General features: G+C 32.7%; 1 protein-coding gene across 6 annotated transcripts in view; it reads right to left on the bottom strand.

The window, feature by feature from the left end:
* Positions 1–26,762, bottom strand: part of RAPH1 (Ras association (RalGDS/AF-6) and pleckstrin homology domains 1) — a 94,465-nt gene that overhangs the window by 51,241 nt on the left and 16,462 nt on the right. For all 6 annotated transcript variants that reach the window (XM_031958246.1, XM_031958248.1, XM_031958249.1 and 3 more), the window contains exons 2-4: positions 14,825–14,944; positions 10,832–10,937; positions 9,268–9,773 (exon numbers count right to left, since the gene is read on the bottom strand). In XM_031958246.1, coding sequence (XP_031814106.1) covers positions 9,268–9,773; positions 10,832–10,937; positions 14,825–14,944 — 732 coding nt within the window. The remainder of the gene's footprint in view (positions 1–9,267; positions 9,774–10,831; positions 10,938–14,824; positions 14,945–26,762) is intronic.

Here is a 26,762-nt window from a genome sequence, read left to right as displayed (position 1 = left end):
AATAATAGATGACTTGGAATAAAAAATGCTTATCTTTTAAGATTTTATCTTAAAAGATACCTTGAAAATCAGAACGGAGCAAAGTGAAATCAATGATTGTTGTGAATGAATGTCATGAGAGCAAGAAATAGTAAGACTTAAAATAGAAGGAAATTTAAGGAATTTGCTATAAAAACTGACCTAGAAAAAAACAATTAAAACAAAAGCCCAAACCTTCTAATTCAAGAGATTGTAAATAAAAACTTTACAAATCAATTAAAAACAGAACAAAATGAATATAAGAAAGAATCCATCTTTTGTCAAAGCTAAAGTAGTTCAAATACCAAGATACCATAGTCAGGAACACCTAAGACTGGACGTCTACTATAAATGAGAACTGTTGGGATATTCAAAAAACCCAAACCAAAGCAGACCAAAAGAATTAAGATGGAAAATGCTATCTATATCCAGAAAAAGAACACATGGAATCTAAATGCAGATTGAAGAATACTATTTTCACTTTTAAAATATGACTAATATGAAAATGTGTTTAAGATGATTGCATGTGTACAATTTATATCAGATTTCTTGCTATCTTGGGAGGGAGGGAGAAAAATTTGGAACTCAAAATCCTATAAAAAAATGAATCTTGAAAACTATCTTTACATGCAATTGAAAAAATAAAATATTAATTACTTAAGGGGGAAAAAAGGATCTTTAATTGAAGAGGCCATTCAAGTATTCCTGCTGAAAAGACAAGCTAAATAGGAACTCTGAGAATATAAACAAAAGTCAAAAGTGAACTAGAAAGGTAACTATTTGAGCAATTAGAAAAAACTGTATAAAAGGAAAGTGTCCTTCCAGAACCTTAATAAAGAATATTAAGAATTTTAAAAATAAGGATCTGGGAGTAGATCAGTTCTGTACTATTCTGGGAGGTTTTAAGAGGGGAAAAAAGAAATATACTAATGTAGAAAGGAGGAAGAAACTTTTAGAACCCATTATTTCTCAGCATTGGGGTATGTGAGAAGGAAATTCAAACATGGAAGAATATGATCTCTTAGTTGCCAAATCCAGTGGTCTTTTTCCATTTTTCTTGACCTCTTTTAAGCCTCTGACACTGACATGGCTGGTCGTCATCTCCTTCAATATTCTTTTCTCTCTAGATTTTTCAGGAGACTACTCTCTCCTGATTCTCTTCTCTTATTTTCTGTCTTTTTGCTCATTCTCTGTCTCATGCAGATCACATACTTCTAACCATGGGACTCTGTTGACTCTTTTCTCTTTTTCCTCTATATATTTCACTGGCAGATCTCATCAATTCCCATGGATTTAACTTTGATTTCTATGCTTAAGAATCTTAAATCTATTCAATCTTTCCATTAACTTCCAAATTGTGTATCTCCAACTGCCTTTCAGACATCTAGAATTGAAAAATTAGCAGACATTTTAAACTTATAATGTCCAAAATGGAACTCATCTTCCTTTCCCCTAAATCCTCACTATCTCTTACCTTCCCTATTACTGTAAAGGGCATCACTACTTCCCAGTCCATCCAGCTCACAACCTGAGAGTCATCCTAAATTTTTCACTTTTTCTCATCCCTCATATACAAGTTTTTGCCAAAGTCTATTAATTTCATCTTTGCAACATCTCTTGAATATCTCCCCATGATAATCCAGTGTCCATTCAGTCACTAAAGTGAATTTCCAAACGTACAACTCTAACCACATGCTCATTATTCAATAGAGTTACCCACTACTCAATAAACTCTGTTGGCTCCCTATTGCTTCCAGCATCAAATACAAATTCCTCCACTTGGAGTTCAAAGCCCTTCATAAGCTCTTCATAACCTAGCCTTGTCCTGCCTTTATAATCTTCTTACACTTTATTCCCAGGTGCTACCCTTTAATTCAGTAACACTTGTCTCCTTGCTAGTCCATAAATAAGATATCCAATCTTTCAATTCCAGGCATTTTCTCTGGTTATCTCCCGTTCCTGGAATGTTCTCTCTACTCATTTTTAGCTAATGGTTTCCTTTAAGTTCCAACTAAAATTTCATCTTGTACAGGAAGCCTTTCCCAACTTCTCTTATTTCTACTGCCTTCCATCTGTTAATTATTTCCTTTTTATTATACTATACTGTTGGAATCTTTACAAAGTGTTAAGCCATTAGAGTTGATAGAGACAATAATTATCTAATTTAGCATGGTTCATTATGATTGATTTGATCTTAGGAGGAGATATTTTGGGCCAGAACTTGAAACAAGGTACTAAGTACAACCGATAGAAACGATGCTTGTGTTCACACCTTTAGAGAGCTCATAGAAGCAAGAAATATTTAAGTACTCATTGGAGTTCACATGTTTGGGAGATTTCAGGGTTTAGTATGAGATATCTGAATTCACACCTCCCTTGAAGCTCTTAGGGCCAGAGAGCACGCTGGGAGATATCCCACAATCCCACTCTTGGAGAAGCAGCATAAATAGAGCTTCAGTGAGCCACTCGAGAGTTTTTACTCGGGAACATTCCCAGGATTGGAGATTCAGCACTCTGGGACATTGAGAGACTTCTAGAACCCTCTCTTGGAGGTAAGAGAGATTCATTCCATCTGGAGGCTGCAGAAAGCAGAGGCAAAGGACAAAGCTGTAAGAGCTCTTAGAACCAAGGAGAGAGAGCAGAGGTAGAAGCAAGGGACAATCTTCAAGAGCTCTTGGAACCAAGCAGAGAGATAGGCCTCTGAGCTACCTGGGCCCAAGGAAAGAGACAAAACTTGGAAGGAAAAAATAAACGTTTGCTTTTTATCAGCTGGCTGCATTTTGGGTGATTATTTACTTGTAACTGAAACTAAGGCTGCCTCCAGAAAAACCTCCCCAAGAAACCTGCTTTCTCCTAGAGACAACCATCATCTTAATTGTCTTATTATAAAGGAAAAAAAAAAAAAAAAACACACCACATTTTGGTGCCCAACATGGGGCAGAACCTGAGCAGTGGATTTCAGTGGAAAAGCCTCTGATCCTGAATCCATGGAAAAGTCTCCTCAATCCAGAAATTAAGGTGAGTACAGCAAAGAAATTTTGTTAAAAGAGTTAAAGTAGGATTTCAGCTAAGATGGGAACAGAAACAGCCTGTTTCTGTTCAAGGAAAATGTTTAGAGAGCATTGTCAAAGTTATGGAAAGCCAAGGTTTGATTATAATTTTGGAGCAGATCACTGACCTTTTAGAAATTGTTAAGTACATATTTCCTTGGCTCCCTATGCAATATTTGACTGAAAATCACTGGAGTTTTCCTGTAAAACTTGGTCATATCCACTTATGCTGCTTTGACCACCGTAGCCTCCTCCATAACCCCCACTCAGCTGCTGGCTAGCTGGACCACTGTAACTGGACTGCTTTGACAAGCCCATGCCTCCCATCATTTGGCTACCATAAGCGAGGCAGTGGGGAAGCAGTTGACAGTGGATGGATCAGATGACCTTGAATTGTATGTGAAGTCACATTCATTCTGTAGCTAACAAATGAATTTTGCTTTGACAGATATTGTAATGCCTTCAGCAGGGTCTGGAAAGTATAACTTTCTGTATTTGGAAATTGTTCTAAGTCCATTGAAGACTTCAAGACTTCACGTTGTTCAAGTTGCATTTGGTATGAGTTATTCAATTGAACTAACATTAAGTTTGTTAGTGAGCACCAAGGCACTTTGCTGGGCTCCTGGGAGTGGGATTGTGGGATATCTCCCAGAGTGCTCTCTGGCCCTAAGAGCTTCAAGGGAGGTGTGAATTCAGATATCTCATACTAAACCCTGAAATCTCCCAAATGTGTGAACTACAGTGAGTATAGGTGTGAACACAAGCATTGTTTCTCAGTTCCACTTAGTACCTTGTTTCAAGTTGAGTTGACACTAGGATTCCAACACTATACCTCCAGTATTTAGCATAGTGCTTGGCACAATGTAGGTACTTAATAAATGCTTATTGCGTGATTAATGGTGCAGACATGAGATGAACCTCATTCTTATCTGAAAGGACAAAGGAAAGTTGAACACATATACAAAAAAGTTTGCTGTAAAAATATATTAAAAATCTAAAGGTAAGCTGGTATACAGAGGGAAAGAAGGGTATGATTAAAAGGGAGAACAATACCAAAAACAAAAAAAAATTCTTGATGATGAAGAGGTGATTAAAGTGAGAGAAGAAAGAAAAAAAACTGGAACTAAAAGGGTAACCATAATTAGAAAATGACTGAATAAAATGTAGTTTAAAAAAGAAACAATTTCAGAGATCCTGGGAAATAGGTACTGATGTAAAACGAAGTAAACAGAACTACAACAATTTATCCAATAAAAAATAATCTTGTAAATAAAAACTACTTTGAAAGATTTAAAGTCTGGTCATAACCATGACTTTCTAGCTAGAGCACCTGTGAGAAATCATTTTATCCACCTCCTTCCTGACAAAGGTAATGGACTCAAGGTGAGAAAATATACATATTTGAACTGAACCACTGTGGATTTTATTTTGCTTGAATGTATTTGTTATAAAAGTTTTCCTATTCAGTTTTTAATGGGGAAGAGGAAGGATTAGAAAGAAGGGCAGCAATGGTGAAGGGAAAAAGAAGGAAGGAAGGAAAGAAGGAAGAAGAGAAGGAGGGAGGGAGAAAGGAAAAGAGGAAGGGAGGAAGGAGGGAGGAAAGGAAGAAGAGAGAAAGGAGGGAGGTTGGGAGAAAGGAAGGGAGAGAGAAAAGAAAGGAGGGTGGGAGAAAGGGAGGGAGAGAGAAAAGAAAGGAGAGAGGGAAAAGGAAAGGAGGGAGGGAAGAAGAGAGGGAAGGAGGGAAGAAAGGGAGGGAGGAAGAGATGATATGAAGAATTAGAGAAAAAAAGAAAGAAAAGGAAAAAGAAGCAAGTCACTGAAACATTTTAATAGGTGCACAGAGGATAGAATTAAATTTAAAAGAAAGCACAAACAAGCAGAACACTTTTGAAGGTAACAGACTAGATTTTTTTTCCAAGCAATGATGTAAACAATAGGGATTCATGATTTCACGTACAACCCTCCTATTCTACTTGGTACATGAAACTTCATTTTTGGGATATTTGTTAAGTTCAGAATAAAAAAAAAAATCAAACTAATAAAATAGTTATACAGAGATAGTATTTTTTTCAAATCAAAGAAATCTTTCATTTATAATATTAAGTGCTACTATGATAAAAGTGATTGACCCAAAAGGCTAAATCTACTTGGAATTTCAAAATTTTAATTAAAATATCCTAAAAAAAAAATTGGAAAAATAAAGGATGCATAGTTTAAGCAACAGGAAAGAGCTCAAACTACAGGGAATTCGGTATCAGGTAGATCTGTAAAGGAAACAGCATTTTTTTTTTTAATCTAGAAAAGATTGTAGATAGCAGTGTAGCAAGTATTATAAATGAAGTTAAGATGCTTTAATACTAGCAAACAGTAATCAACTACAAAAGATTAAGATCACTAAAAAAATACAGTTAATTTAATGGAAGTATTATACTTATAATTGTTTAAATGTATTTGAAAATAGAGTCTTAGATTTAAAAAAATTTTCTTAGCCAAAATTGGTGCTACAGGCATGGAAGACGGTGAGGAGAGTGGGGTATCATATTCAAAGAATAGCAAGGAGGTTAATGGCAACTGGCACAGATAACATGGACTGACTCTGAATAAAACTAATTTGTTATAACTTCTCTCCTCTTCCTTCACTCTCTTATTTCCTACTCTTGACTGCTTTTTATCTATACTATGAATAAGGAGTATGACAAAAGAAATCAAGAAAACATTGGATAACACTATCACTCCTTAATGGTACAATGATGGTGAAATATTAGCTAATATTAAGAGCCTGATCCAACCTCCTATACCAAATGGAATCCCTTAACATATACAGGATAAACTTATCTAGCCCCCACTTGGATACTTCCAGTAACTATGAACTCATCACTTACTGAGGGAACCTACTCTACTTTTGGACAATTTCGGCTCTTAAAACTATCTTATAATTAGCAGGATGATTTCAGAAAGGTCTGAAGATACTTACATGAACTGATGTTAAGTCAAGTGAGTAAAACCCAGAAAACATTGCACACAGCAACAAGAAGATTATGTGAGGATAATTTCTGATGGACATGGCTCTTTTCAACAATGAGGTGACTCAGGCCAATTCCAATAGATGTGTGATGGAGAGAGAGCCATATGGCTCCAGAAATAGAACTATGGGGACTGAATGTGGATCACAACATAGTATTTTCACCTTTTTTGTTATTTGCTTGCTTTTCCCCCCCTTTCTCATTTTTTCTCCTTTTTGATCTGATTTTTCTGGTGCAGTATGATTATTGTGGAAATGTTTAGAAGAGTTGCACATGTTTAATCTTTATTGGATTACTTGCTATCTAGGGGAGGAGTTGGGAAAAAGGGAGGGGAAAAATATGGAACACAAAGTTTTGCAAGGGTGAATGTTGAAATGTATGTTTGCATACAATTGGAAAATAAAAAGCTAGGGGCAGCTAGGTGGTGCAGTGGATAGAGCACCAGTCTAAAGTCAGGAGGACCTGAGTTCAAATCTGGTCTCAGACACTTAATACTTCCTGTCTATGTAACTCTGGGCAAGTCACTTAACACCAAATGCCTTAGGAAAAAAAAAAAAAGAAAGAAATGAAAAAGCTATTAAAAAAAAAAAAAAAGATTATCTTCTTTACACCAGGCTTAAATTTGCCATTTCGTAATTTCTAACAGATTTGTGTCTGGAAGTTTAATTCCCATTCCACATGACAGCTATCTTCAAGTATCTGAAATCCTATCACCTTCAATTCTGTTTTTCAAGATATTAAAAACACACCCCAATATCTCCAACACTGCCATCAAACTTCACATAGTTTGGCATATCCTATATCCTTTCCATCCGAACAGCTATTCCTTGGATATGCTAGTCATAATCTCCCAAAAGCATGTTGCTCAGAATAGAAACCAGTATTCCAGATATCATCTGACCAGTTTAAAGTATATTAATACAATTACATACTCCCTTGTCCCAACATTATACTTCCCATAATGCTAACTTATACTATAAAAAACTATACTAGCTTTTTGTGCAGCCACATGATACTATTAAGTTGGTAATCAAATAAAGTCACAACTAATTGACATATAAACTTTTCAGTTGAATTTTCAGTCCTGTAGTAGAGTGACATTTATTTTAACTTAAGTTAAAATACATGGGACATTTGCCTCTATTAATTTTCATCTTTATTATCACTGTTTTATCCCGTAAATTTGATATGTTAAAAATGAAATACTGTATTAGTTTGAAAATTTAATGCACTGTATTATTTATGCTTATTTTTGTGATCTGCACATTAAATAAATATATATCTTACATTTTATATGAGTCATTGATAAATATAATACCAAGAACAGGACTGAGGAAACAGCACAGCAGAATGCCATTTAAGACCCATCTCAGAATTAATTTCAATACACTGATCCATTACCTGACAACTTTTCGAAACAGTGGGTCAATAAACTATGAATACACATAAATGCACTATCATCCAGCCTATATTTTTATATCTTGTCCATGAGGGTATCACAAAAAGTTGTTGAATGTCTTTCTAAAATTAGGACATACTAAGTCTATAGTATTTTCTAGATGTATTGTAAAAATCCCATCAAAGCAAGAAAGTTTGGCATGATGTTTAGTGAACCCATGCTAAATGAATGAAAGGATCATAGTTTTTACTATTTTCCAAGTACTAGTTATAAGCATATATTTTAAAAATTAATTCTACAATTGTGTCAGGGTTCCATAATAGTTATACAATCCAAAAACTCTTCCTCTCTCCCCACTTTAGATTTTGAAAACTGGACCATGTATCAATCTCTAATCTTTTGTTCCCCACAATTTCTCAAACAATTGGCCTCTCTAAGTTCTTTCCGTACTTGGGGGTTATGGTTCATCCTCCCCCATATATTTTATATGGCTATTTATTTTCTATTTTCTATATCATTTTTTCTTTAAAATATAGCAAGGCATTACTAAAACTCTGTAATACAATTTTGTGTTCCAGAGTACAAAATATCTTCTTCCTAAGAATATATCATTTGAAATAGGACCCTGAAATTAACTATAGTTTTACTGGTATCTTAATAGGAAGAATAGAGGCTATCTGTAAAGAAATTGTTATATGAGGATAAGAAGAAGAATAAACACAACTAGACATCAGAAACTTTTTATGAAATCATTTGTTATGTAATTGTTTTGCATGTCACAGATTATCTACACACACTAAAAAAAAATAAGATGACATTCGAGAGACATTTCTACAGATCTTGTCAAAAGGTAAATTTTGTTTAATTTTATAGGTTTTAAATGAAAACAACTAATTCACAGAAAGTGGGGAATGAAAATAATAGGAAGAGTCAGATATACATTTCACTGTTGACTTTCATGGACAAAAGGAAGGCAGTAGTAATATTTACTAGGGATAGTTTTTGATAAGGGAGAAGAGAGCAGTTATAATACAGCGGGACCAGTTTTTTTATGTGGAGAAGAAGGTAGTTTCCTTAAAAGCTCTCATCACTTAAACTATCCTAATGTAAAAATGACCTGGTTTAAGTAGTAAAAGTAAAAAAGAGATAAATATGTATTTCTACATTGGATAAACATACAATCTCCCAGGACAGCCTAAAAGAAGATTATAGAACAAGACCAAGAACAAGTCTGATTAAAAAAAGGAACAGAAGACAGGAGAAGTAATGGCGTACCCATTGATTATAAATATTTTTTAGTATAATCTTGTGATTTCATGGATAAGAAGACATCAACTTTGGAGACTTTTTTCTCTTGATAGACATTTTAAATAGAACACGTTAAATATAAAATATTATGATATCTTCATGTGAATTTATGGAGTCACTTATTGTTACCAATTAAAAATGTTTACATTCAAATAACCACTTGAAATTCTTGCTGGAGGATTTGAGCATGGCCTTAAGAATAAGAATACTAAGACAAAAGCATTCTTCATTATCTGTCTTGAAGCATATATGAGACGGTGTAACTTATCCACTTATACTATTCACTACAGAGTTTCTGATTTAAAAATTAATTTGTAGTACACTATTTACGAATTTTAAATTAATATAAATATTTGAGATAAGAAATAACTATATTTCTATTTACTATTGCCTTCCCTGTATGGAAAACCAGAAACCCAATATTACAGACACTTTATGGGAGAATGATTTGTAACTTTATCATATTTACCTCAGTAACTGGTTGCCCCTGATGTGTTAAATCTAGTTCTTGGGGACGTGTCATCTTATCAATATCCAAAGAATCCATGCTGGAAGCTGCAGAAGTAATGCTTGAACGAGATGAATTGCTAATAGAGCGTCCTTCAGCATCACTCACTGTACCTGCTGATGCTGTTCTCCTGTGCTGATTAATCACTGTAGGTTTGGCATCTTCCATTATTGACTGCTTAGCAGCTTCATCCATGCTGAGAGAAGCCTGTTCTAATTGTGCAGTAATGTCATCCAAAGAGTAGTTGGCAGGTGAAGGTTTGGTTATCCTGTTAGATGAAGAGGACAATCCTTTCAGGGTGCCATGTTTCAAGGTATGTCGGCTAGCAGGTATTTTCAGAGCAGCTTTTGTTTCTGTGGTTTGACGCTTACTGTTTCCAGATCCAATGCTATTGAGTTCCTGCTCTATAGAGCAAAGATCAGCCATCAAAGCATCCAAATCCACAGTTTCTCCCTGATTCAAAGCTTCTGCAATAAACAATAATACACATCAGATTTCTCATGTAGACTTAATTATTGTTTCTGCATTTCATTATTCCTCTTCCTTAATAATAAATGTGTTCCATATAATATATTCAGGGGGAAAATCAAAAGATTTCATTATATTGGGTTTAAAACACATCAAGTATCTGTAATATATTTTTAAAAATAACAAAAACATAAACATTTAAATCTCAATTATTCACAATTAAACAATGTCATAATAATATAAAGTTTGGTGTAAGTGCCAATATGCACTGAGATGACACCAGGGTAAACAAGAGAAAAAGGGGAAGTAAAAGGGAATTAAAGGGACTATATAAAATCTAAAAAAAAGTAAAGAATTAGATATTTTTCTTGGTTACTTGAATTTAACTATCAACAGGTATTATTTTCATTGGCATTTTCACATAGCTTAAAAAAAAAAAACAGCACAATTGACAGCTTTTGTATTCTAACTACATTCAGATATTTATTGGACAATTGGATGTAATGCCCTGGCTAGCTTTCTGGAGGTCCTCTGGAAGGGCCTTGGTCTCAGCAGGATAGACACCATGAGAATGGACAAGAATACAGTCCAAAGTCTTTATTGTCTCTTACACAGTCTTTGTCTGTCATAGTCTGATCCAGTCTCCTCCAGTAGTCTATCAGTCTGACTTCTGTCTGTCTGCCTGTCCCCAGTTCTTATATACTCTATTACAATTACATCATTACAACATACTGAATATGTGTGAACTAGAGAACTATTACATCACCATGCTAAGTACTAAGTATATGTAAACTAGATAACCATTGTCTCATTAATTCCACTGAACTAACATCTTGTTTCACAGTATATTTCTTTTAAGTATGCTTCTCCAGGGTCTGCCCTCTATAATTGGATAATAATTTTTAAAAGTTTAGTTCTGTTCATATATTTTGAAGTAGAAACCTTTTCTACCACCCATTATCAAGTAGGAAAATATGACAATTGTGTCAAAACATGTGTACATATTATTCAACTCTTAAGAAATTACTTCAAATTTTATTTTCCAATCTTTGCTTACCATTCAAGTTGTACATGGAGAAGCGATAAGAAAAATTGGCCATGTTTGTTTCCTGGCGAAGAGGAGATCTTTTTACTGGTTCTGTCGGCTTGTCAGTATCCAAACTCTTTAAAATAGGCAAATAAAAGCCAGAAAGAAAATAAATTTTGGATTCAATACAAAATTATTTAGTTATGTCAAACATGAAAGAAACTATAGTTCTCATAAGCAATGGGCTAGAAGATACATTGTTTTAAAATTATTTTCTTTGTAAAAAGTTCCTTAAATCTCTCACTTAAAAAACCCAGATTATACTTTAGGATAATTTTCTCTTTGTTGTTGTGGAGTCGTTTTCAGTTGTGTCTGATTCTTTGTGATTCCATTTGCAGTTTTCTTGGCAAAGATATTAGAGTGGTCTGCCATTTTCTTCTCTACTTTATTTTACAGATAAGGAAACTGAACCAAACATAGTTATGTGACTTTCCCAGAGCCACACAGCTAGGAAGTGTTTTTAGTTCTACTTCCACATAATTCAACAAGTGTTTATTAAGATCCAACTAGGTGTGCACTTTAGTACAAAGGTGAGGTAATCTTAACATATGACACATATGACTGAATCATTGTAAATACAATACTAATGAGGAAGATGCATTGCTCAAGGTATTTCCTATCCAGGTATAAGGATTAAAGAAACAGTTTCCTGTGAATAAATTAGACTATTAGAATCTTTGTAAGATGTAAGTCTGTTCAGTGTTCTGATAATTAACATTAGGCAAGGCATAAAATGAGGGAAATCTATATATTTGCCAGTGGTAAAGGAGATTCAGCATGGAATATAGTCCTCTAAGGCAAAGCTTCTTCAACTATGGGTTATAATTCCATATGAGGTCATTTAATTGAATGTGGGGGGCTACAAAAAAATCTGGCAACAGTAAAAGATTTCTGACTGCAGTGACCAAAAATTAATTAAAAAAAATACATTTGACATTGCTTGTAGACAAACAAGACCTGGAAAAACAACTAATGATAATAAACATTACATAGAGTACACAGTACAGTTGTTATGAGAAGGTTATAACATAATCAATAAGGGACTAAAAACATAGGGATTGAAGAGGTCATCAAGGAATTATATGACAGAAAAGGGTAGGCTGGTCCTATGCAGAGAAAAGGGGATAACCAGTGACCAGACAAAATGGGTTAAACCTTGTGTATTGGGACAGATAAGGAAGGCCTCCAATCCCCTTGGGTAGACCCTTGGTGAACAACTTTTAGGAAGATATAGAATTACACAGGATTGGTAGATAGTGTTAAGATCCACACTGTTAGAGAGAATTCCTAAAGTGATGAAATCAAAGATCCATTTGAGCATGAGGGATATTATGCCAGCATTTGCCAAACATAATTGAAAGTCTAGGGGAATTAACCAGAACATCTCTGATCAATTTATTCTCTTTAGTCCATTTGAAAAATCACATAAGGAGCAAATGATAGAATCAAGTATCAGCGTAAAGAAAAACTTACAACTTTATGATTTGTGAAAAAGTTTTGTGATCAAAATTATGAGGTAGCTAGCTGTTGGTTATGTCCTTGGCAGCTCTCAAAAAATTGAGAGGCAAGACAAATCTCCAAGTGTGATTTCTGAAAACAAAGAGATCCATGTATAGGAGAAAAATTATTCAGTTCTTGAAAGGAACTTTTTCCTTGACAATAAAGGGAGGGAATAGATAAAGAGAAAAACAAATGGGAGGGAAAAATAAATAAGGGGGAAGAGATATTTATTTCCTCCCAATAATTCCAATGGACATGATATCTAGCATCAAGACATTCAAACACATAGAACAGACCAGTGAATAGAGGAAGAAGACAAGAGAAGATCTGTGAAATGAGAGGCTTGATCATAAGGAACTGAGTTGTGTTTGTAGCTGATGATACTACCATCAGGGAAGTAAAAGGACATTAGTTTGCTGTACATTGTGAGTGCAATTTGCTTTAGCCACCTGTGCTGTATCAGTGTACTCTAAATATATTCCTATCTCCCACATCAATAGTATAGTAGTTGTGAGAAATGCTTTCCTATGTTAATGTGAAGTGATTTTTAAAAATAAAAACTATAGTTTACAAGTTTTTGCACAAAGAGCCTCATTTCTAAAACATATAGAGAACTGACTTGAATTTATAAGAATACATATCATTTTCCAAATGAGAATTGGTCAAAAGATATGAACAATTTTCAGATGAGATTAAAGCCATTTATCATCATACAAAAAAATGCTCTAAATATTGAGACAACTCTGAAGTCTCACTTCACACCTCTCAGATTAGCTAAGATGACGAGAAAAGGTAATGACAAATGTTGGAGGGGATGTGGGGAACTGGGACTCTAATACAATTTGGGTAAAGTTGTGAAATGATCCAACCATTCTGGAGAGCAATTTGGAACTATGCACAAAGTGTATAAAACTATGTACACTCTTTGATCCAGCAGTGTCACTATTGGGTCTTTATCCCAAAGAGATCACAAAAGAGGGAAAAGATTCACATGTGCAAAAAAATGTTTATAGCATTTCTTTTTGTAAAGGAACTGGAAATGGAGTGGAAATGTACCCGTTCAGATGGGTACATTTAGTTATGGTACATGAAAGTGATGAAATATTATTACTCTATAAGAAATGATGTGCAAGTTGATTTCAGAAAATCCTGGAGAGATTTACATGAACTGACGCTAAATGAATTGACTAGAACCAAGAGAACATAGTACACAGCAAAAACACAATTATATGATAATCAATTGTGATGGATTTGATTCTTTTCCACAATTCAAGACAATTCCAACAGACTTGGAATGGAAAATGTCATCAAATTCAGGAAGAGAACTATAGAGACTTAATGTGGTTCAAAGCATAGTATTCTCACAGTTCTTTTTTTGTTTGTTTTCTTCTGTCTTGTGGTTTTTTTTCCCATTTTTTTTTGCACATATATGAAAATGTGTTTAAAAGAATTGCACATATTTAACCTACATCAGATTGCTTGCTGTCTTTTGAAATCTATGTTTACATGTATTTGGAAAATAAAATAGTATTGAAAATAAAAATAAAAGAAAGAAATTTAAAAGAAAACTGTTCTAGTTTACTATTTTCTTGTATGACATCGCAAAAATGCCCTTCCTTGGAACTGATTGTAGTTATTGGCTAACTAATAAAGTTAAGTATAACAATGAAAGTTTGTGATTTATAATTTTAAAGAATCTGTCTCTTAGAGACCACCTTTTTAAATTATGGTTCATGATCCCATAGGGGGTTTCATAACTGAATGTGTGAGTTGTGAAATAATAATTTATTATTAAAAATATTTGATTTGTATACCTCTTTTATAAATCTATATACCTGAAGTCATGTAAAAATTTCTATGGCAAAAAGGGGTTTGTAACTATAAAAGGAAAAGATTCTTTAAAGTAAAATTTTGCATAATGGAAATCAATGTCATCTTCAACTTTTTCCAAAAAAGAAACAAATCTTATTCTTTAAATGCAGACACCTAATAAAAGCAAACTATAGGAAAAGGTTGTTAATGGTCTAAATGAAATCTAAAATTAGACACTGATAGAAGTTTGTAAATATATAAGGAAAGGCATTATATATAAGGAAAGACATTAATGATGTGTAATTTTTGTCATTTGACTTAAATTTGCTTGAGATGTAAAATCCTATCTAAACTACAAACTTTTAAAAATTTAAAATGTAATTTTACAGTTTTATCACGTGCTTATTTCTTTTATTTCATTTTCTGCAATTAAATATTCTATGCTGAAAGATTTTAAATTGCTCAAAATTACCAAATAAAATGATGTATTTCCAAAAAAGTTTCTATTTATCTTTTTTTCGCATATTTTTCTCCTTTTGTGTACTGTTTCTATTTTGTTTCATGTTTTAGTTCATATAATACTCAAAGACTGAATTAATAAATCCATGATCTTTCAAATCCTTAACTATTTACTCAAAAACTATTTCTGACCTGCGTAAGTTTATCCAGCTCCCCGAGCCAAGCACCAAACATTTTGTCGAGATCCTGATCTTCTTTGTCGCTGTCTTCTTCAGCACCATGGTCAAGTTCTTCATCTGATAACTGCTCCATCTGAAATACAAGAAATTTACCTCAGTATAATCTATTTGCTATTTGCTTTGTCCAAAAATTTTGAAATGACATAGTCAAAAATCTACTATTTTTTTCTCAGAGCATTCCCATCAACCAGCAGACTGTATTTTATTACATAGTGGGAATGAGAATCAGAAGTACATATGAGCTCTCTAACACTGTGTATGACCTTTATGAGATGTCACATTCTCAATCTCTCTCTGGCTTTCATGTTCTGTTTTTTTTTTCCTAGATAAACTTCTTTCCCTTAGAAGATCCAGCTCTATCTCCAAAACAAGAAGAAAATGGCTTCAGATAACCTCAAATAGGCAAGTCATTTTATTTAACGTATCAGACCTCAAAGCAATTATAGAGATACAGTTGTATAAAGAAATATGAAGGCAGGGTCAAAATAGCATAATGCTTTGTTTCAATGATATTGTGCTAAATTTAAAAAAAATTCTAGTTTTTCTTTCAAACTTTCTTCTCCTACTTTACTACATATACTCTCACCTTTTATCTGTTAGAAAATCTCTTATATAATCTCACTTTACAGCAGTCCCTTCAAATCAAAGGTAAAAGTAACAAAATCTAAAAATTTCTATATTGCTACAACTTAGTTACAAATATTTTGACAAAAGGAATTTCTTCCTAACCAATGTGCATATTTAACAAGGCATTATGATTCAGTTAATAATTCTGATTATTTAGACAATAGAAAAGCGAATGACTAGAGAATAGGAAAATGAGATGACTGAAGAACTTATTCAGATATTTTGTTGTGGCTATAATATAAAATTCTTTTGAATCCTTGCTAGTGTACTTCACAATAGTTCTAATGTCAAACTATACTAGTTGCTCAGGACCATCTAGTTAGTAACTAAGAACTGCATTACTGGAGAATGGTCCCAAGAGGATAAATTCTTTGAAATAATTTGATCCTTAAAATACTGGAGTAAGTAAGGATTGGGAATATCAGTTTGTCTCATTTTAATAAAACTATCTAAGGATATGAACTTACCACATGGATAAATTAGGGAATAATTACTCACTTTACAAAAGGACTCACTGCAAATTTCCTTTAAAATATTCTCCTCCCCTGAATCTCATATAAGATCATTTACCGAAATGGAATTTGCAGTCTTTTGAGGTACATTTTAAATATATCCAAAGACTGTCCATTGAACTGAGCCAAATCTAATCATCTCAAACCTCAATATTTGTCAGAATACAATTTAGTACAAAACACATAAAATTTGTACCTCATCAAAAGAGAGACAGATATAGATAGATACCAAAGCAGTAAAAAGTAGACACAATTTTAAGTCAAAGATACCACTGACATTGTTAGGCAAAAGGTCTAGTGTAATTTTCCTTTCAGGTAGTTACTTATATTGGTATTAAGGAAAGAGTTTGAAAACAGAATTATTTGTTAATATACATATATATATATATATATATGTATATATATATATAATAAATACTATTAAATGACAATATTGTTAAAATGTCTGAGTCTAAGAAATATGGCCAAACATAAATACAAAATTATTATTTAATTCATAGGAAATGCACCATCATTTCAATACATACACATAAACAAATATCTAAACACAAATTCTGCTTAAATAAACCTGGACAATGCCAGAAATACAAAGTGTCACATGCTCTAAATACAGAATACTCTCTAAGTTTCCTCAGTAATTATATAGTACATGCATGTATGCACATAATATATACACATGTATTACATATGTGTACATGTGTAAATGCAGTAATCTCATTAGAGAGAAGTTCTGCCTAAGACTGAATCAGAACTTCAGGCTACCCATCTTCATTTAAAAAGAAAAACATAATGTAATTATCAGTATTTCCAAACCGGTTATGCAACATTTCTGAGAATATGAATAGATCTTATAAGCTATTTTAAATTGTAATTTAGAAACAAATGTGCATGATATAGAATTCTAATGGACTTTCACAAAAAGACAGGTGGCAACTAAAAAATAAGCATCAGACATGGCATCCTGCTACAGAGTGAATCCTTTTAAAATGTCTGACCAGACATTAAAAAGATATGAAATCTATCACAAAGACATAAATTTCTGAATGAACTAATGTTATTGATCTTAAGTAGTCATTCAACAAACTTTCAATTAATATATTTCAAGTTCTTTGTGTATGCAACCAAGATGGAGGGATGCAAAGAAGTATATATGCAAAGAAATAGGATAAGTTAAAGGAATGATATTAAGAAATAAAGTAGACTAGAACTAAATTATTTTTTGAAAGCTAGACAGAAGAGTTTATATTTGTTTTAAAGGTTGAGGATAACATGATTCCATCTAAGTTTTAGCAAAGAAAATCTGGTAGCAACTGTTTGGAAGCATAGGGAAGTATGAGTAACAACAGGAAGAAAGAAACAGTAATGGCAGGGAGACCAGTCAGAAGGGTATTGGAAAAATTTATTAACAAGTAATTAGGATCTGTATCTCGTCACTGGCAAGAAAGAAGAGAAGGGGATAAAGATCAAATGAATTGGATAAATTAGAGATGTTTAGCCTGAAGGGAAAAAAAAAGAACATAACAATTGTTTTAGTTGTCTTTAAGTATTTGTGGAGTAGTCATATAGACTATGGTCCCTAAGGGCAGAAGTACAAGTAAGTTTGTAAATTAACAAAATTAGGCTTTGACCAAAGAAAAACTTCCTAATAACTAAAAACTCAGAGTTGAAAAACCTCATAAGGAGTCTCTCATAAAAGATCTTCAAGCATAGACTTGAAGACTTATGACTATTTTTAGAGTTTACTTATTCAAACCTAGCTATAGTGTGTTGAATCTTTTCATTAAACTCAGATTCTGAGACTCTGCTTATTTATAGGATCAAAGATCTAGAGGTGGAAGGGAATTTAGAAACCATCTAGTCCAAACTCCTCATTTTATAAATGAGAAAATTAAAGACCAGAGATATTACATCATGTACCCAAGGCGATTACAGATAGTAAGAGTAAAAATTGGGATCCAACTTCCCCTAGTTGGTCCTTTAATTTCAGAGTCAGCGAAGTGGTATTTCCACTATACCATGCTTCCTCATTTTTAGTTTGAAGTGTTCATATAACATCCTCTTAATATGATCTTATAAACAAAGTAGAACTATCCAGAACAGAGTTGAAAATATTTGTTTTCAATAATGGTTCTAGGGACCCAATTGTAAAACTTACCTCTTTTCTCTCAGCAGATACAGCAGTCAAGCAGATTTATATCATGTCAGAAAGTCACACTTGTAAATGTTTTTGCTTAACCAGTTTTCTTTGTTACAAAGGAAGATTCGTCCCATTTTCTTTACTTGTATGAACCCCACAGACAATCACATTTTTTCTAGAGCTAAGGTTCTAGAAATTTAGCATAGATCTGCTATTTCTTAGGTTTCAACCATTGTAAATTAGACCTCCATGTAGCAGAGTTCACTTGTACTAACAAAGGTATAGTATTTCTCAGATCATTTACTTCGTATTACCAGTAAATCAAAATAGAATTCAAATTCAGCTCATTTTAAATATTAAGAAAAACCATATAAGACTGAGAGGTTAAGTGACTGTCCCTATTTCAGAACTACTAAGGATCAGAGATAGAATCTACACTCAGACATTTCTGATTGCAAGAACAGCATTTAATACAGAAGAGCCAGTAGGTATATTCTTAAAGAGAATTCTAAAAACAAAAAAGGTAAATGGAAATTTTAAAAAGATTTTTAAAAATCCTGATGGAAACTGTTTTACTACTATTTTGTTTCACCTCTATTATTAAGAGTATATGTAGCTGAAGAGATTCTAAGTGAACTAGGTTGATTCTGATTTTTCTAAATCTATTCCCTCTAACCAGGAATCACTTTCTATTTATTCTAAATACAAAATTAGCAACCTATAGAATGCTTTTTATACAAATTGGCATTGCAATGAATTTTAATTTGTTAGCTACTTAAAGATCTGACCTATTTTGTCCAAAAAAAAAAAAAAAAAAAAAAAAAAGAGTTGTAATAGTTACAATGCCTTTTCCCTAAAATATAAAACACTTACTATTCCGATTTCTTTCTCACCCAATAATTAAACCTATGTTAGCTTTTGGACCTCAGAACTTGAATTTTCCCAGTATTATGCATTACTAGTAATGGTACACAAAGACAGGAATATAAAATCAATAGATAGGGGAAGAAGCTTGGCAAACATTCACAAGTAAGTGGAAGTGATTTTCATTTTTAAAATGAAGTATTATTTTAAATAAAAATCTTCTAGTCATAAGCCATAAGTCATAAGAGATTTTCTTAATCTCTAAATATGCCCTGGTAGAAGATAACATCCTCTTAACAAGCTATTACATGGCTATTAGATTAAGATCTTGGAGGAATAGAAGCTATTAAATTTCAATTAATCTCTACTACATGTGGCAACCTATGCTCTAAGGAAGTCAACAGATTTCAAAATACAACAACTAGGAAAGTAGCATACTCTCACATAATGTTAAGCTCGTAACGAAATTATTTTAATACTTATTCTTTGGCAACCAGCAGAAAGAAAATCCAATATGGTCAGCTGGTTAGTTATGACTCAGCCCAAGTGTCCTAACTCAATTCCTACCTAAAATGATCTTTATCTGACACCATTTCAGTTATTTAGTCAGTTATTTATGCTTGGTTCCAAATACAAAACAAATTTCAATTGCATGGAATCAGAAGATATGGGTTCAAATCATCCCTCTAACACCTACTAGGAAGGCTACCTGGGTGACCTTAAGCAAATAATTCAACTTTCCTAGACTTGAGTTTTTTTCCCACTATAAAATGAGTGGGTTGGGTCAGAGGACATCTAAGACCCCTTATAGTTCTAAATCTTATGCTCTCTGACCTGAATCCAGCTCTCAAATATAAGAAATGAAATGCAAAGCAAATATAATAAATAGCAAACTTAAATATATAGTATTTAATTTAAAAAAATTTACTTATGGCCTTAATACTTTTAAGATAAGCCAAGAAAAGGAGAAGTGGTTTAATCTTAACTCATAAATTTGCAGAATATTATGGACACTGGGTATTTTTGTCCTTTGATTTGATCTGTCTGATGGCAATTTTATTAAGGTGTGGTTTTTCCTAATGTTATTGTTTCTCCTTGAGATTTCTAGTCACACTTGAACTAACAAACAAAATGTAAAAGATATTCAAATATATCTCACTTGACTGATTATATCCTAATGGAAACAACAAATTTAGGGTCACATCTTGCTATTATCTATGAGGGAAAATGTGGGAAGCAAAATCAAGAAAATAAAGATGGCAAGGCATTAATCTCTCCTGGTCTCAGTTTTCTCAATTGTAAAATGGGGGTTGGACTAAATCCTGCCATATTCTAAATCTAGAATCCTATAATATTTTTAAAGTATCCAAATTTGTGGTAACTGTAGGATTTTCTTAGATAATATGAAAAGGAATAAAAGAATGTATTGCCTAGAAAACTAACTTCTATGGGAAGTAAGAGTTCTTGCACATGAGTTTTTAATATATTTTGAGAGCTAGGTTAGACTTGAAAGAATCATACAAATTTCAATCAGCATAAAATAAAGTATTGTGTGGTAGAGATCACAAATCCTATAGAATGTTAAAGAATGATAAAATCACTGAGCCTAGTGTAATTAAGGAAGCTAGATGAGAAAGGTAAATGTAATCATAGAGTTAGAAGAGATCTGCTTGGAGAAAGTATAGATTTGGACTGCTGAAGAAGAAAAGCAAATGAGCAAGATTTATAGGCAAAGAGAATGATTAAAATACATGAGATTGTACTATTATTTGATATTACATTTCTGTTAGTGTTATTTGACACTGAGAAGTTCTTAAAGTTCAGAGTCATTTTATGTAAGATAATAGATTTAAAGCTGCAAGAGTTCATCTAGTTCAATATCCTTAGTTTACAGAGTTGTTATAAAGTCCCTTCCAGTACATTTAATTTGTTCTCCTTATTTTACATATAAAGGCGCTTAAGATCATAATATACTCATATTTAAAATGACAGGATCAGACTATATAATTTAAAGATCCCTTCTAATCCTAAAAATCTATGAATTTTCTTTTCCTCTATTTAGAGAAAACTTCTTGGAGGAAGAAGCACTGGAGTCAAGTCTTAAGTTCAGATCTTGAGGCCAAGAGATGTGAAGCGACTTTTCAAAATTTATAAAAGTAATAAGTAACAAAGTTAGAGTTAAAACCTAAATAACCTAACTCAAAGTATAAGGTTCTTTTCTCAAAGTATAAGATTCTTTTCTGTGTCATACTATATGGCATATTGTGTGGAAAAAATCCCCTAGGGTAACATTTGGACTCAATAAAGTGAGTAAAGTCTAGTGGGAGTAACTATCTCCCCTTAATGTCTTTATCACAGAAGGAAAAATAATAAAACTAATTTAAATTTCCAACTTTATCTCATTGTACTTCTCTCCATATACTCTAGCCTTCTGCCAAACTGGTAAACTTGTTCTCTCACACACATATCATGGACTTCTTGATTCCCTACATTTGGAATGCTCTCCTCTGTTTGTTAAATTTCTTTGCCATTCATACCCTTTGATCTATCAGTGTCTCTATTGGATCCTAAAAAGATCATAAAAAAGGGAAAAGAACCACATGTGCAAAAATGTTTGTAGTAGCTCCTTTTGTAGTGGCAAGAACCTGGAAACTGAGTGGATGCCCAGCAGTTGGGGAATGGCTGAATAAATTATAGTATATGAAGGTAATGAATCATAGACTTTTAAAGGTCATCTAATTCAATCTTCTCATTTTAGAGATGAGGAAAATATGAACCTCAATATCTTCATTTATTAAAAAAGAAAATCAGTTATCTCTTCCAAGATGGTGCCTAGTGTTATGCATATGTAGCAGACACTTCAATTTTATAAAGTATTGTATAATGCAGGGAGTATTCCTGAAATGGGGAATTTTACTCCCTAGGAAGGTTCCAAGATCATCCATAGTTACCTAAAGAAAGCAAATTCATCTAGATTGTACTATCACAATGCTGTTCAACTATAAAGACATCAGTTTTCAATAGACTGGTTTTTGTTAAAAGAGCAACTTGAAACTGTTGAAGAATTTTGCAACTTGCTAAATGTATTCCAGCCTGCTCTATGCTCCCCTATGATTCAATTCTGGGCTTATCCTAGCTTATTGTCCATATGAGATTTCTGTCCAAGATACATATACTGATGGACCAGCTTAATGAGCTAGCGACTCAAATGTTGCATAATTTGAACTATAACAAAATTTCTCTACTCCATGTCATATTTCTAACCAAATAGTTTAAAATACCTTTCTAAGAAAAAGAAGGAAATTGTAAGAGTAAATATGGCATATTGAACAGTCCATTAAAACAGCTTAATAATGTTTTAATACAATATTAACACAAATATGTAGTCAAAAAAACTAAGATGAGCACATTAGAACCAGCCTTAATAGGATTACTCTAAAAAAAAAATCTAAAGCCAATTCACATAATCAGAAGTCATAATGTTTGAGCAATATATTATTAGGTGGCATCTGAAATGGCAGTATATTTTAAAATAATTCCAAATAATATCGTAAAATTGCATCACATTATTTGCTAATAATTAACTTTCCCTACATAAACTGTTTAAACATACCAATGTCATTATTGGCTTCAATAGACTGAAGCCTTTTTTTTTTTTTGATCCCAAGGTCTAGAATAACCTTCTAATATTCTTCTCTTTTAATCTAAAACAAATACATTTCACTTAGAACTTGAAACCTCCAAGTATAAAAGGCTTTATAATCCAAACATGTGTGTGTGTATGTGTGTGTATGTGTGTGTGTGAGAGAGAGAGAGAGAGAAAAGACTTGCCTAAAGAACTGATGCAGAATGAAGTAAACAGATCCAGAAGAAAAATGTAAAGAGCAACAAGTATACACAGTAATCACAATATTGCAAAGAAAAACAACAATCATTTATGAAACACTTACCTGAGCAATCTAAACATTTGAGAGATTACCAGAAAGCTGGTAAGAACTGTTACTACCTGGTACTTTTCTTTTTCTTTCACCTGTTGTGCAGTCCCAGAACCTCTCCAGGACTACATATACTTGTCACTGCAGTTATGATCTCCCTATTCACTCTCCTCTCATTGACTGACTAATCATAAAGCTTGGGTGAGATGAAAAATAACTATTCATTATAATCTGAACTCCTTTAAAGTACAGATTGTCTTGTTTTTATTTGTATCCCCAGTGCTTAAAACACAGTAAATGTTTAATAACTGATTTTTCATTCACTCATGACTAATCTCTTTATGAAGAAATTGATCAAAATGACAAGAAATTGAAGTCTTTTAAAAAGTTATTTGATATGTAAAATAAAGGGGGAGATTTATTTCAATAAATTCTACTTTAAAAGCTACTTTATATGAAAAATGTGCTTTTCAATCTCAAAGATAGCTGAAGATAGGAAAAATCATAGTGAATTAAATTCTACTGATGAAGACAGTCTTGACTTACTTTCAGGAAAACTTTTAATTGTACCTTATATTCTTGCTCAGCAACATAACCTATCATTTATTTTATAAGCAGTTTTCTGAAAACTGTTAATAAGTTCAAAGAATTTATAAGATGTAAAATAATAATAATAATATTCACTGAGGGGAAAAAAGCTCTATGCTAAAATAGAAAGTAACCTTTAAAATATGTATATGTGTATATATGGAATATTTATTTAAAATCTAAACACCACTGTCCTTTCAATAGTAGAGTATTTTTTAAAAAGGCACTTAAAGCGGCAGGTAGGTGACACTGTGGGTAAAGCACCGGCCCTGAGGACCTGAGTTCAAATGTAACCTTAGACACTTGACACTTAACTAGCTATGTGACCCTGGACAAGTTACTTAATCCTAATTACCTTGAAATAAAAATAAAAATTTAAAAGCTATTTAAAATTTATACAGCTATAGTTGGTCATGAGAAAAAATGCAAATTCATATTCAAAATTTAAAAATCTAAGAATTCTTTTTAAACTTCCTTGCTGTCCTTTAAAGTGCAATGCTACAAAAGCCAAATTACAAATGATGAAATCCTTTTCGGATTTCGGTTATGAAACACTAAAAATTTTTAGGCTGTCAGAAACTTGAGGATACCTAGTTCTTTAGGCTCTGTCCTGCCTGGTTATGATTTGCACCCACCACCACTATTACCAAAAAAACCAGAGTTACAGTTTTTCTACAGTCAACAAAACATGAACTTCTGTTAAAGAAAAAAATTTGTCTCTGAGAAGATTTACACAATGACAAAGTGAAATGAGGAGAAGCAGGAGAGTAGTATATATAGTAAGAGCAATATTGTACATTGATCAACTGTGAAAGAGTTCTTTTCAGCAATACAATCCAAAACAATTCTGAAAGACTTCTGCTGAAAAATGCTAACTGCTTCTCAAGAAAAAAATGATGGAATATGAAGGCAGACTGAAAGATACTTTTTAAAGTTACTAATTATTTTTTTTGGGGGGGGGGGTTTGGTCTATATTTTCTTTTACAACATGGCTAAAATGGTAATGTTTTGTATGATTATCCTTATATAATCTCTATCAAATTGCTTGCCTGTATTTTATATTACAGTGTGTCATACCAGATTGTGCTCAACTAAATAGTTTTGTTTTTTTAAAAGAGGGAAGTGTAATACATTTTTGACATGTATTTTTTAAATTTCAAATTGGGGATTGATGTAAGAGAGAAAATAAATGCTTATTAATTGAAAAATCAAATAAATAAAATATTAAAGAGAGAAGTCTAAATGATAAAGCTGATGAATCTGATGTGGTTACCCCAACAATGACAATAATAATTTTATTTTTCATCATAACCAGAGGAATCAAAATTGCTATTCAAATATAAGAAAACAAAAATGGGTAAAGAATTAACTAAGGCAAGAGAAATAGATGATTACGGGGAAATTTTTTTCTGAGAGGGAGGGTTTTATAGTGTATAGATGGATGGCAATCACACCATCACATAAGTATTTCTTCTTCCTGCTCATTATGTGGTAAGAAAAGTCAATGGGAATATAATAAGGGTCTTTAATCTGACCTAGAAAGCTAGGAAAAGCAACTAAAACTGTCTTCTCTTAGAATAAGCAAATAGAATATACTGTCTATGAGAATACTGAAGAGGAGATTCTAGACACACTCACTGTGGCAAGATGTTCAAACTGAGAGGCACTCAAGAGCTGAGACTAAAAAAGAAAATATATTTCAAACTCTCCTCTGATCTTAGTGTGTGTGTGTGTGTGTGTGTGTGTGTGTGTGTGTCTGCCTATTTCTCTCCATTTCCACTACATTTTAATTAATGCAAGCTAAACGTATGTAAGATTTTTGACATCATTATACCAAATATGTGAATAAAGATGATCCTTCTGAGATGAGAAAGATTAAACATCGAATTAGGCAAAATTGCAAAGATGCCACAATATGGCAGATAAAACAAAATACTATAAAACATCATCCTTTCAATAAGCTAGTTGACAAATATAAGGAGTTATCCTCAGGAAAGACAATCAAAATCCACCTGAAAGAAATTTTATATCCAAATAGACATTTTCATACAATACCTATAATACAGGTTACCTGTCTGACTCTAGCCAGAAATAGAAATTACTAACTTTGGATCAAAATTTTAGAAAGAAAAGTCACAAACTATTTTCTAGGAATGGAGCTCTACTTTATAGAATTTTAAGTGCTACAGGAATTATTTAATTTTCCAGGATTTATGCCTTTGTGTTTGTCTCTAGTTTTCCTTTTTGTTTAGGTATGTATTTTTCCCCATACATTTTCTTCAGACTTGAACAACTCTTTTTTTATTCCTTATTTTTACATCAGTTTTGGGTAATTATTTTAATTTCTTTCTTTCCTAAGTCTTTTTTTAAAGTCTTTTCATCTTGATCACCAGATATCTTATATGATGTCTCATTTAATGCATGAACTTAAAATAGGTCTATAATTCAGACTTGTTCTCCCTTTCTCAAGTCTCTCCCCAACCTTTGTCCATGTCCCACTCAAAAAGTGATTTCTTTTTTATTTATTTTATTTAAAAAAATTTCAATAGCCTTTTATTTACAGGTTATATGTATGGGTAACTTTACAGCATTGACAATTGCCAAACCTGTTGTTCCAATTTTTCCCCTCCTTCCCTCCACCCCCTCTCCCAGATGGCAGGATGACCAGTAGATGTTAAATAAATTAAAATATAAATTAGATACACAATATGTATACATACATGACCAAACTGTTATTTTGCTGTACAAAAAGAATCGGACTCTGAAATATTGTACAATTAGCCCGTGAAGGAAATCCAAAATGCAGGTGGGCAAAAATATAAGGATTGGGAATTCAATGTAATGGTTTTTAGTCATCTCCCCAGAATTCTTTCACTGGGTGTAGCTGGTTCAGTTCATTACTGCTCCACTGGAAGTGAAAAAAGTTATTTCCTAATGAGAAATTCTGCTTGTCACATCTCTAGGCAATTAACTCAAATGACTCCTCATTAAAATTCTCTCTCTCAATATGGCTCCTTTCTATTTTTTTCAGTCTTCTTACAATTTTCTCCCCCTTCCACACACAATAATCCCAGGATACTAGCCTCTTGCTGTTCTTCACACGCCAATGAAATTCCCAACATGACAGTCTTAACTCCATATATTCACCATGGCTGGAATGCTCTCATCAACTCCATTTCTTGGCTTCCTTCAAGATTCAGGTCATATGCCACTTTCTGTATAAGTTTA

This window comes from Sarcophilus harrisii, chromosome 3 (assembly GCF_902635505.1).
Source record: "Sarcophilus harrisii chromosome 3, mSarHar1.11, whole genome shotgun sequence".
Taxonomy (NCBI): Eukaryota; Metazoa; Chordata; class Mammalia; order Dasyuromorphia; family Dasyuridae; genus Sarcophilus; species Sarcophilus harrisii.
Note: the sequence above shows the minus strand (reverse complement) of the source record. Positions and strands in the feature narration are given on the sequence as shown.